General features: G+C 30.4%; 1 protein-coding gene across 1 annotated transcript; it reads right to left on the bottom strand.

Moving 5' to 3' along the window:
• Window positions 1-7993: 7993 nt before the first annotated feature.
• Window positions 7994-11024, bottom strand: LOC102578922 (probable LRR receptor-like serine/threonine-protein kinase At3g47570). Its single transcript, XM_015314024.1, has 3 exons — window positions 10025-11024; window positions 8471-9982; window positions 7994-8379 (listed from the first exon to the last, which is right to left on the bottom strand). Exons 1-3 carry the CDS (start codon window positions 11022-11024, stop codon window positions 7994-7996), a joined length of 2898 nt encoding a protein of 965 aa, XP_015169510.1.
• Between the last annotated feature and the right edge of the window lie 3180 nt (window positions 11025-14204).

Here is a 14204-nt window from a genome sequence, read left to right on the forward strand (position 1 = left end):
AAACACAAACACACTTTATACACTTGCGTTTGTATAAAAAACGAGAGAGGCGAGGGAGAGAACGAGACTGGCGTGCGAGATTCACCAGGAGAGAGGTGAAATAGCAACAGTTTGCTATGAGGTACAATTAAATCAAACTATTTTTATAGCATTTAATTTGAATTAATAGTTTGCTATTATATACAATTTTCCCAATAAAAAATGATACATATTGGGCCCGTGCTAGCACGGGCTCCGATGTCTAAGTATATACTCCCTCCGTCCCATTTTATGTGGCAACATTTGACCGGGCACGGAGTTTAAGAAATAAATGAAGACTTTGAAATGTTTACCAAATTGCCCTTTTAAAAAGTAGACTCAATTTCTCTCTCCTCATAAATGTATTGGAGTATTATTTTAAGATTAAGTGGGACCAATAAGGATAAAAAAGGAATTGTACCTTTAAATATTTTCCATATAAGAAAATGTGACATTTTTTTTAGGACTGATCAAAAAGGAAATGTTGCCACATAAAATGGGACAGTGGGAGTATATAAAAGGAAATCCGTAAGAGTTTTTCAAAGAACGTTTAAACATACACGTGTCATCTTTTAATTATTCAATAATTTTAACATTTAAAATAATAATTAATTAGAACAAATATTAACACGTGTCAGCATTTGCATTATATAATTTTACGTGTCAACTTCTGAATTTACAAAAATCTGAAAAAAGTTATTGAAAGAAGTTTTAAATATACACGTGTCATATTCTCAATTAATCACTACTTTAACATTTAAAATAGAAATTAATTAAATAAATAGTGTCAGCATTTGCATGATGTAATTTTACGTGTCAACTTCTGAATTTACAAATATCTGAAATAAAATTATTGAAGAAAGTTTTAAATATACACGTGTCATATTCTCAATTAATCACTAATTTTACATTTTTAAAAAATTAATTAAAATAAATATCAACACGTGTCAACATTTGCATTATATAATTTTGTCTCTCAACTTCTCAATTAATCACTAATTTCGACCTTTAATAATTAATTAAAAAAAATATCAACACCATAGCGCCTGTGTGTCAGCGCCACAATTAATTTCACATTACTTAATTTGTATTTATCAATTAATAATTATATATATATATATATTATTATTTTTTTTATTTTTTTTATTTTCTTATCATATAGAAATGTGAAGCCCTCGACGACAAATGACAATTTTGTCAATTTAATAAACTTCCAAGTGTACATAGTGCATTGAGAGTATGGAACATTAAAAGTTATGTAATTCCCAATGTATCCACCATTACATTGGGAGGAGTAAAAGAAATCAATGTAAAGTTAAAACATGGACCCCATTCTTTGATTCACTTCAAAAGTCTATACATTCAAGAGCACACATTTTTCTTGAAGGGCAGTTTTGTCAATTTAATAAACTTCCAAGTGTAAATAGTGCATTGAGATTGTTATTAATTTGAATTCATATTTATTTTTGAATGTCTAATGAGATTTTTTTCATATTCAAAATTTAAATTTGAGATTTTTTAATCATTTCCTTTCTTAATGTGGTTTGGTCATGAAAATATAGTTTTTGTTTTATTAAAATAAAAATATACAGTTAAAGTCGTGTTTGGTCAAATTTTATATTAAAAATATAAATATACTTTTTTAAAAGGCATAATACATAAATATGTCATTTAACTTGGTTTCATTTGACATCAATGTCCTCCAATTTTGAATGTGCATAGTAGACGCATAAATTTGTATAGAATTAAACAAGTAGACACGTGTGTCCTACTTGACGTCCTACGCGGCAATAAAATTCATGTCATCTGCGACATTCTATGTGGCGTCCTACGTGAATTATGTCTCGTAGGACACGTATGTCTACTTGTTCTACTTTATATAAATTTAAATGCTAACATGTGCACACTCAAAGTTAAATGTCATAGATATTAAGTGAGATCAAGTTAAAAGACATATTTATATATTATATCTTTTTAAACATGGTCTACATTCCTCATTGAAATGAATGGGCCAAAGCCCCAAAACTCAGCAATTGAAAGGTCCAAGTACTATTTCAGGCAAACAGTAACCCAACTTGGGCCCAAGTTTCTTTTCCTTTTTGCTCATTTAGTTATCTAGTTATTATTTGTGTTAAATCTAAGTTTAGTTTTATTTAATTAAATCTCTTAACGATGAATCTTTTGTTATGTTATTTGAAGTGATTTAATTACTTGTTTACTTAGGTTGTTTGTTTGATAAAAACCATTCTCTTTAAATTATTTCAAATGTTCAAGTCAATTTCTTTTTCAAATGATTTTTTATCCTTATTATCTTTTAAGTGTATTTTTTCTATGTTAGTCAAATAAAATATTTTCTAGTCGTTATATAACCGTGTTTTACAAACATTTCAAGTATGTTAAAAATCTTTTTGAAATGTAAATAAAAACTCCGCTTCTTTAACTTTAATTTTTTAGGTTAAATTCTGTTAAAGTCTTTAACTTAAGCTTTTTTTAATTTCTTTTTAAAAAAATTAAGTGACGACGACTTCTTTAAAAAATGATTATTTCCTTAAAGTTGTATTGATTTTAAAAATCGATTATTTATTAACATAACAACACTTATTTTACCAAAGGTGCATATCAAGTTTCCAGTTTAGGATTGTCTTAGATAAAATCAAAGAAATCATGCACTATAACTCACACCTGATATGAGAAATTAAATCATATAAGAACTACAAACTTAGAAATCGCTTGCATTGGATTAAAAGTTACTCAAATTTACTTTTAAGTTATTTTTAGTTTTTGAGAGTGTTTGATAAAGTTAAAATAACTTAAAGTAAGTTTAAAATGTATTTAAAAAAAGTTAAAAACTAAAAGTAGGACTCCCCTACTTTTTATTTTTCAACTTAAAAATCACTTTAATTTGACCTTTTATTTTATTGACTTAAAAATTACTTTTTTTCATCCAATCTAAACGGGCTCTTAATATAGAGAACGAAAAACGAGGAAATCTGGAAAAAAAAAACACACAACAACTTGAAAGAAAAAAACCCAAAGCCAAGAGAAGAAGTAAAGAAGGAAATGACCAAACATCATTAAATCAAGACTAAAGTGGCATAGCTAAGACGAAAACAACAAAGACATACAACTAACGATCTTATTAGAACATAAGATTTAAAATCAGGGATAAGTCAACGTAAAGATAAAAATATTCCTCAAATTATTTTAATTATTTTATTTATTTATATATATTATAATAGAAATGTGAAGCCCTGGATGACCAAGGGCGACAGTTTTGTCAATTTAATAAAATTCCAAGAAAATTCTGAAGGATGAGTGTTAGAAAATGAGTTTTTTTTAGATAATTTTTTCTTTAATGGTTCCTTTTTTAGATTATATATTGTTTTTATTTAAATAACTTGTTGGAATAATAACTAATTTCTACTATAAGTATATTGAGGCAATATGATGCATATAGATTAAAGGGATAAGGATAAGGGTCTGAAAAATATTCCAATTTTGGTCGAATTTGTTGTTGCGATACTAAATTTTCATGAGGACCTATTTCCTCCCTAGACTATTTAATACCGTATTTTTTTTACTCCCTGAACTATTTAATAGTGTATTTTAAAGGTATATGTGTGCCCACGTGGACACATTACTATTTATAATTTTGCATTATTTTTTATGTCCACGTGGGCAAATATATATGTTTAAAATACGGTATTAAATAGACTAGGGAGGTAATAGGTCCTCATGAAAGTTTAGTATCACAACAACAAATTCGACCAAAGTTAGGATATTTTTTAGACTCTTATCCCTATATTAAAAGAAGAGCTTGAATAATGATCAAATATAACTTTTTAATAGATTTTCCATCATATAAGCTAAATGGAGATGACAATTGCCAGAAGAAAAAAATGATAACATTTATATGAAAGAAACATCATCTTTCCTAGTCACTCTTCCAGAAGACTACATCCCTTCTAGTTCTTCCTTTGGATGATTTTCTTCTTTCTTCAAATAATCCTGAAATTACACAACCAAGAATAAAAGGTAAATCAAGTTAATAATAATATCAATTCAAAAAATTCTTAATAAATACATAAAAAAAAAAGTGCCTCTATATTAAGAATATATAAAAATTACGTTTAATTGGGACCGATCTAAGACTTCATAAACTTTACATTTTAAATCCGCCTTTGAAACCTAAACACAACCAGTGGCGGAACCACATTTACTTAAAGGGACCGACATCCGTTCGTCAGAAAATTACGTTGTATAGGTAGATATAGTTATTTTTTTATGTATATATATCACAGATTGACACTCGTTAATATTTTGACACCTCTTAGTCGAACACAACCGGTGGCGAATCTATAGGTAAAAAATAGGGCACCGGAACCCGTGATCTCTTCGTAAAACTAGATATTTTATGTATATATTTTCTAAAATTTGTATATTATTATATTCTTGCACCCGTGCTATAAGAAGTCTATCTAGTTCACATGGTTAAACGTTGAGCTCTTTACCTTGAGGAGGATGAAGAATCAAATTCTCACTTAATACATTTTTCTTGATGCATCCATGTTCGGATCAATTCCCACTTAATACATTTTTCTGGGTGCACCCATGTTTGAAAAATTCTAGATTCGGCCTCTGAACACAACAATTAAAGGGTGAAAAAAAATGCTTACTTAGCTTGGAGCAATCAAGATTGGGACCAATTGGTACAAAGCTACTGAAATTGCAAAGCTGAGGAAGTTGTCTAGCTTTTGAATAGTCTACTGGGATAGAATCCAATGCAGCTTTAAAGCACCTACAAACCACTTTGTGGTTTAATTCTGAGTCAAAAGCTATTCTAGACAATATTTGCATTCCATCACAACAAATTTGAGGAGGTATTTCAACTTGACCTACCATAAAACTTGTACAAGAATTATTTTTGGTGTAACAACATCAGTACCACAATGAATAATTCCATTTGTTTGGCCTAAAATTAGAGCTAGAGCAAACAAAGTTAAAAAAAAACTTAAAACATTTTTTCTAAATTATTGGTGATGTAATGAGGAAGATGTATGAATGAGCTTATTTGTTGTGGTTTAGAAGAGTTGAGTATTTAATTATTTTGAATTTAACATTAATATGAATCTATCTCTTAAGTTGGTTTGTTTGACGTGAGAGGTAGTAATTAAAGTAAGCTTTAGTGATTTTAATAATTAGATTCTTTATTTAATTTTGGGTGAATTTGATATCACCCTCTAAAATGTGACTTATTTGTGTTGGACCCCAAATGATCTTTTTTTGAGTAATTAAACTAAAATTGTAATTCAAGAAACTTCTCCCTTTAAGATAAGTAAGAAAAACATCTCTCGTTGTTTATACAAACTTAGATGATGAAGCCTTAGCTTGGAATCAATTTTATTTAAAATCATGTAAAAGGTTGGAAAAAGGATAAAACTCATTAACTCTATTAATATATATATATAAACCGAAGGGCATTACCAACCATTCAAAATGTCCTTCTGGACAAGTAAAAGTTGTCCATTCTATTCTATATATATATCACATATTGTACTCCTTGAGTACTTCTACTCGATTTTACTTCTTTATATTTTGACATCCCTTAGTCGAAATTTTGGCTCCGCCACTTTATACAACAATTAAAGGGTAAAAAAGATGCTTATTTGGTGCAATCAAGATTGGGATCAATTGGTACAAAGCTAGTGAAGTTGCAAATCTGAGGAAGTTGTTTAGCTTTTGAATAATCTACTGGGATAGTTTGCAATGCAGCTTTAAAGCACCTACAAACCACTTTGTTGTTTAATTCTGAGGCAAAAGCCAATTTAGACAAATTTTGTAATCCAACACAACAAACATGACTAGGTACATCAACTTAACCTACCATAAAACTTCCACAAAGAACTAATTTTGGAATAACATCAGTACCACAATGAATAATTGCATTTGTTTGGTCTAAAATTAGAGTCAGAGCAAACAAAGTTAAAAAGAACTTTTAACATTTTTTCTAAATTCTTGGTGATGTAATTTGATCTTTCATATCAAAGTTTTAATGAGAAAGATGTACAAAAAAAATGCATATTTATTCTGGTTTAGAAAAGTTGAGTATTCAATTATTTTGAATTTAACATTAATATGAATCCATCTCTTTAACTTGGTTTGTTTGACATGAGAGGAGGTAGTAATTAAAGTACTCTTTAGTGAATTCAATAATTGGATTTTTTCTTTAATTTGCATCTCATCATCACATGTCCGAACCATCTCAATCTCACTTTCCTCATCTTGTCTACCACAGAGATCACTCTAACCTTATCCCAAATATCCTCATTTTTAATTTTATCGCTCCTTGTATGTCCATACATCCACCTCAACATCCTTATTTCTGCGATATACATCTTTTGAACATAGGAATTCTTGATTGGTCAGCACTCTGCCCTATAAGCATGACTTCTAAAGTAATTTAAAAAAAGTATATTTCAAATTGTTTGCAATAGGTGATTAATGTGGTACAAACTTTAATGAAATATTTCACTTTTGTTCATGTTGTTGATTCCCTAAAATGTCTAATATCCTTAAATTAATTATATATGCTTATCTATCTTGAGTAGTGTACGTGTTAGTGTAGCCCCAGCGATCACGAGTCTCCAGTCATAGTATTCATTACTTATCTAATTTAACTGCTTTTTATTTTTGAGTTAATGGTCAAAAACACATCGAAACTATCCTACTTTATTGAGTTTCATACCTGAACTATTGAGAGTGTAAGTTTTCAACCTGAACTATCACCCAATGATTAGTGAAACACACCTAGACATTGACTAGATCAAATGTTTATCTAGAAATGCCTCTACGCGTGTTTGTCCATAAAATCTACGTTCAACTGACATATATAACGGCTCTATTTGCTTAATACATTAATATTTTATATAGTTTTAATTGACTTATACCAAATATATACCACAATTCTTTCTTGTTGATGAGAACAAATTTGAGTTAAAATAAGCAATACATTATATTCAATTATTTTGAATTTAACATTAATATGAATCCATCTCTTAACTTGGTCTGTTTGACATGAGAGGAGGTAGTAATTAAAGTACTCTTTAGTGAATTTAATAATTAGATTATTTATTTAATTTGCATTATCTCTTCTTCACATGTTCAAATCATCTCAATTTCACTTCCCTTATCTTGTCTACCAGAGAGGTCACTCTCACCTTATCCCGGATATCCCCATTCTTAATTTTATCGTTTCTTGTATGTCCATACATCCACCTCAACATTTTCATTTCCGCAATATACATTTTTTGAACATAGGAATTCTTGATTGGTCAGCACTCTGCCCTATGATATGAGCATAATTTCTAAAGTACTTTAAAAAAGTATATTTCAAATTGTTTGCAATAGGTGATTGATGTGGTACAAACTTTAATGAAATATTTCATTTTTGTTCATGTTGTTGATTCCCTAAAATGTCTAATATCCTTAAATTAATTATATATGCTTATCTGCCTTGAGTAGTGTAGCCCCAGCGATCATGAGTCTTTCAGTCATTGTATTCATTACTTATCTAATTTAATTGCTTTTTATTTTTGAGTTGAATGGTCAAAAATACATTGAAATTATCCTACTTTATTGAGTTTCATATGTGAGCTATTAAGAGTGTTAGTTTCCAACCTGAACTATCATTCAATGGTTAGTGAAACACACCTAGATGTTGACTAGATCAAATGTTTATCTAGAAATGCTTCTACGCGTGTTTATCCATAAAATCTACGTTCAATTGACATATATATAACGGCTCTATTTGCTTAATACATTAATTTTTTATGTAGTTTTAATTGACTTATAATACCAAACATATACCACAATTCTTTCCTGTTGATGAGAACAAATTTGAGTTAAAATAAGCAATACATTATATTCAATTTATTCATCATAATATTTTTATTGGAAACAAAACAATAAAAGTGTTTCATATTGTACAACCAACTAGAGAATCTCTTATAGAACACAACTCTCTAACAACCTCCTTCATGTTTTTTCTTTTACTTGAATCATACATTGAACAAACAATTCCAACTCCAAATAAGGAGATTATACCCTCCACCATTTTTTGCCTTCTGATGAATCTTGGAATTTGAGACCTCTCTCTGCTTATCTCTTCCTCTTCCAAAATAAGAAGTGGATCTACTATCTCAAGTGCTCCATCAGGCATGGCATTCCTAACAAAATCATGAAGGCTTAAATCGCCGCCAAACATGTCATCTGTTGGTCTTTTCCCGGTTAACATTTCAAGTAAGACGATACCAAAACTATACACATCACCTTGCATTGATGCCTCGCTTCCCATACCATACTCTGCAATGAAAATATAGCGGCAAGTGAGTTAATGTCATTGCATCCAGAGTCACTAAAGTCTTTAGAGACATTTATATAGAGTGAAATTTACCTGGAGCTATGTAGCCAATAGATCCTTTAAAAGTTGAAGAGCTTGTCTGAATTCTACAAGTGGCTTCATCAGTAAGATGTAGGAATCTTGCCAATCCAAAATCCCCAACATGGGCAACCAATTCATTGTCAAGGAGAATATTGCTTGGTTTGAGATCACAATGAACTATTGATATTTGACAATCATTATGAAGATAATGAATTGCACTAGCAACATCAATAGCAATAATCATCCTTTGTAGAAATCCTAATCTTCTTGGTTGAACATTTGGTCTTGAATTATCTGGATGCAACCAGTCCTCCAAACTTCCATTGGCCATAAACTCGTAAACCAATGCCTTGAATTCGTTGCCACGATAATCAACACAAGAACATGCAGTAAGTAGCTTAACTAAATTCCGATGTCTAACATTTCTCAAGGCCTCACATTCTGCTATGAAACTTTTGATAGCTCCATATTGTAAAAGATTCAATACTTTTATAGCAACGTGCTTACCATCCGTTTCTAAAATTCCCTTATAAACATATCCATAACTCCCAACACCAATCAAGTTGCTCGTAGAAAACCCGTTGGTAACTTTGAGAATGCTTTGATAGGACATAGCTATGAGTTGGTTTAGATTGCTATCTAATGAAGGAATTGTTCTTTTGGACCTTCCGAATCGATAGAAGAAAAAAGCACAAACCATAACAACTAGCCCCAAAATTCCTAATATTACTAAAGTAACAAGCTTAAAGTTCATTTTCTTTGAATGACTGAAGTTGCAATTGGGAAGTTTCAAGCCAGGTACACCACCACAGATTCTAGAATTTCCAACGAAAGAATCTACACTCGCGTTCTCAAAGATGCCTCGTTGTGGAAGGCCACCTTCAAAATCATTAAACGATAAGTTTAAGAAATGTAAGGCCAATCCTTCCAAGTACTTTGGAACCATACCTGATAGCTTATTCTGAGAAAGATCTAAAACTTGAAGACTCTTTAGTGAACTGAAAGTGGAAGGAATAATCCCGCGGAATAAATTCCTTTTCATTGTTAAGTTAACAATTGTCACACAACTCCCAAGTGTACTAGGAATTTCACCATTGAGATTATTCAAAGAGACATCTAATGATAAGAGATTTTTCAGGCTTTCGATTTCTTTGGGAAGGGCGCCAGTCAAGTTGTTACTAGAAAGGTTTAGAACAACTAAGGAAGATATGAGACAAATTTCTTTAGGTATCGAACCGATTAAATTGTTTTGGTTCAGGTTAAGATACAACAAACTTTGACATTTTGCAACACTTGAAGGTATTCTACCTCTAAGATTGTTATGATCAAGATTTAACTCAGTTAAAAGGCTCAGATTTGCAATGGAAAAGGGTATACTACCCGAAATTCTGTTTTGGGACAGGTGTAAATATCGTAGCTTATAAAGCTTCCCAATAGTCGAAGGGATGATACCTGTGAGTTGGTTTCCGCTCAGCCTAAGCTCTTCCAAGTTGTTGAATTTCCCAATGTCTATCGGGATATTTCCTGAAAACTGATTGCTTGACTAGTCTACAAACGCCAGATTACTTGAAAGGTTGCTGAAAAACTCATGAAATGTCCCTCCAAACGCGTTGTTTTGCAGATACAGACGGTTGAGGTTAGTTGCATTTGTTAAGGAGGACATGAGGGTCAAGTCATTATCAAATTGGTTATTTTCCATGCTTAAAATATACAAATTATGCAACTTATCGAACCTGGGAACACGTCCTCCTAAGTCATTTTTTCCAACATAAAGGTACGCGAGTCCTGTGAGGTTGAAAAGTGAATAAGGAAGCGATCCAGTGAATTGATTCTCACTAATGCTGAGACACTCAAGGTTAGGAAGGTTGATCCCTAAATCCCGAGGCAGAGTACCTTCGAGTTGGTTAAATGACACATCAATGACTTTCAAGGAGGTAAGATTGTAGAATGAGCTCGGAATTCTACCAGATAACCTATTAAAGTCCGCGTCAAATATTTCCAAACTCTTCAGTTTCCCAAACTCATCGGGGATTTTACCCTCGAGATCATTATCCAAAAGGTACATTTCCAATAGACTTGAAAAATTACCATAAGATTTCGGGATTTCACCAATGAGCTTGTTGTAACTGAAATCAAAATATTTGAGTTTGGTAAGTAAACCAAGCTCCCTTGGAAGAACACCTACAAGATTGTTCTTGTACGCCCATAACTCAACGAGGTTACTACAAAACGATAGATTGACAGGAATTTCACCATAAAATGAATTGTTTTGCAAATATAGATGGCGTAATCTTGTCAAACGGCCTAATTCAGGAGGGATATTGCCAGAAATGGTGTTGTTTCCGACGTCTAGTCGTATAAGGAAGCTCAAATTTCCAACAAAGGGTGATAACACACCGGCTAACTTATGGTCAAGAAGGTTTAGTTCAATGACTCGTTGATTTCGCGTTCCACATACAACGCCACGCCATTGACATAAAGGAACAGACTCATTCCATGAACTTAATGATTCAAAGGGATCAATTATTTCATTCTTGATAGCAAAGAGTGCTTCAATATCTGTCATATTAGCTGATTTTGAGGGAGTACTAAGTGTGAAGAGAAATAAGAGAAGAAAGATTTTGTCAAGATAATAGGCCATGGTTTTCAAAAAATTCTAAAAAGCTTCTTAACTTGCTCTATTTATTTTACTTTATACAACCTCAACTATGGACACATATATATAGGTAACAAGCTGATTAGGTCCGGTCAAGTATAATTAGGTCCGGTCAAGAAAAAAATTAAGATTGAAGAAGAAAATTTAATATACCTGATTGAATGTATTTGCATTATCAAATTGAGTCCTATCGTCAACTCTCAATCTGCGCATACCCGTCAATCTTAATTTTTTATCTTGAAAATATTAGTTTGGGTACATTTAATTGCTTTATTTGATAGTTTTAAAAAATAAAAATAATTGACAACGTTGTTGTTTTTATTATTAAGATGAGTATATAATTTAAATGGATCTCAACTATAAATTATCATAGAGTACACATGGCATGAATCTATAAGGCTATTGAATATTACTTGACCTAATTATACTTGACCGGATCTTTATCCCAATTAGTAATAGTTAGTTTGGCAGTTAGCTAGTTTGTTAATGGTGATTAGCTATTTTTTGTGTTTATATATATAGCTAACTATTCTTCTTGTACACACACTGATGAATAGAAAAATACAATTCCAAGATAATTTTCCAAAGTTGAATTGGAAGTAGGAAATATCTGATGAATAAGAAAATGCAAGCACTTGTTACTTTCAAATCACATGTTAGGACTTTTGTTGCCGGTGTGTTTGGTACGAAGAAAAATATTTTTTATTTTTTTCTTGTTTAGTTGACTTAAATAACAAGAAATAGTTCAAAGTTTAAAACTGGTTTTTTTTTTACCTCACCCAATCCCTGACTACCCCTACCCCCTCCACAAAAAAAAAGTTTGGTTTTGAAAAAAAAATTAAAATTTTCATTTTCTTTTACCCACACCTACCCCAACCCCCTACCAGCCCCGCACCCCAAAAAATATAATTTAAAATTTTGTTTTTAAAAATATTTTCGATTTTTATTTTTCTACCCCACCCTCACCCTCTTTTGGGCAAAAGATATTCCCCCCGCCCCCCTCCAAAAAAAAAAGAAGTTTGTTTTTAAAAGAAAAATTCAATTTTCTTTAAAAAAAAATAAAGAATTAGTTCACGTGTTGGGGTCATGTCCTAGATCAATTATCAAGGTCAGAAATTATTTTTCTAAAGAATATTTTCTATTCTCTAGTAAAAAATAAAAGATATTTTATGAAAAAATGTATCTCATTCAAAAACCAAACCCTAAAAAGTATTTTTAGAAAAATATTTTCTACTCACCAACCAAACATGAGAAAATAAGTCAAAAATCTACTTGTTTTCCCGAAAAACATATTCCAGGAAATTATTTTCCATGAAAAACATTTTCCATGGAATTTTCATTTTCAATGAAAAAAACATTTTCTTTCACACTAATTTTCCATGGAAATATTTTCCAATTTGAAATATTTTTCCATGAAGTTTTTGGGGTATTTATAAAAGGGAGAAGGGTCAAAAATGCCCTTAAACTATATAAAAGGAACAAAAACGCCCTTCGTTTATAGTTTGGCTCAAAAATTCCCTTACTGTTAATACTTTGGTATTAAAATTCCCTTAAACTATGCGAAAGGAACAAAAATGCCCTCCGTTTGTAGTTTGGTCCAAAAATGCCCTTGCCGTCAATACTTTGGTCTAAAAATGCTCTTATTGTTATTTAATGGGTCAAAAAATGCTTCAATTTTTCAAATAAATATATTATTATTTCTATTATATAGAAAGGTGAAGACGACCAGGACGACCAAGGGTACTTTTGTCAATTTTAATAAAATTTCAAGCTTAATTTAATTGTACATTTTGCATTGAGAGTATTGAACATTCCAAAAAAAACCAGCCAAAAGTTATGTAATTCCCGCTTTATCCACCATTAAGTTGTTGATTTCCATTGTTACACGTGTACAACACATTGGGAGGAGTAAAAGAAATTAATGCAAAGTTAAAACATGGACCCCATTTTTTACTCACTTCAAAAGTCTATGCATTCAAGACCACACATTTTTTTTTTAAAAAAAAAAAATAATTAATTTGAGTTCATATTTATATTTGAATGTACTTACTACTTTTAATGAGATTTTTTTTCATATTCAAAATTTAAATTCGAGGCCTTTTAATCATTTTCTTTCTTAATCTGGTTCGGTCATGAAAATATACTTTTTATTTCATTAAAAAAATGTATAATTAAAGTCGTGTTTGGTTAAATTTTATATAAAAATATAAATATATTTTTCTAAAATGCATAATACATAAATATGTCATTTAATTTGGTTTCATTTGACATCAGTGTCCTCCAATTTTGGATGTGCATAGTAGACACAAAAATTTGTATAGAAATGAACAAGTAGACACATGTGTCCTACTTGACGTCCTACGTATTATATAGAAGAGTGAAGACGACCAGGACGACCAAGGGCACTTTTGTCATTTTACCAAAACTATCAGCTTAAAACAATTGTACTTTCTGCTGCAAAATTTTGTGACGTATTACGTGAATTATGTCTCGTAGGACATGTTTGTCTACTTGTTCAACTTTATATTTCTATCTATTTTTCTATTATATAGAAGAGTGAAGACGACCAGGGGCACTTTTGTCATTTTACCAAAATTATCAGCTTAAAACAATTGTACTTTCTGTAGGAAAATTATTGAATTTCCCAAATACCCAACCAAATTGCTATTATTATGATAGCCACGTGTACTTTCTATCATGAAAAGCATAAAAAATATCATAAGTAGCCGTACAATCTAAAAATGGTGGGACCCATTTATTAAATCAATTTATATTTCATTAACACCTTTACTTTTTGCACTAAAATAAATATAAAAAGAAACAAACATGATTTAAAATGTATTAAATGAAAATAAAAATATTTTAATTAGGGAGAATAAAAATAAAAATTAATAAATAAAATGGATAGATAAATTAAATGAAATTAAAGTAAACTAAGAAACTAACTAAATTTTTAAATAAATAGTTTTAAAATTTTGCGAATCAAATATTAAAGAGAAATAATAAGTATTTTTCGTGTTCAATTTACGTACATTAATGATAAGAATATTTTGATAATAGAATATTTTAAATTTTAAGATTAATCAGATT

The sequence above is a fragment of the Solanum tuberosum genome, unplaced genomic scaffold, assembly GCF_000226075.1.
Source record: "Solanum tuberosum cultivar DM 1-3 516 R44 unplaced genomic scaffold, SolTub_3.0 scf00267, whole genome shotgun sequence".
NCBI lineage: Eukaryota > Viridiplantae > Streptophyta > Magnoliopsida > Solanales > Solanaceae > Solanum > Solanum tuberosum.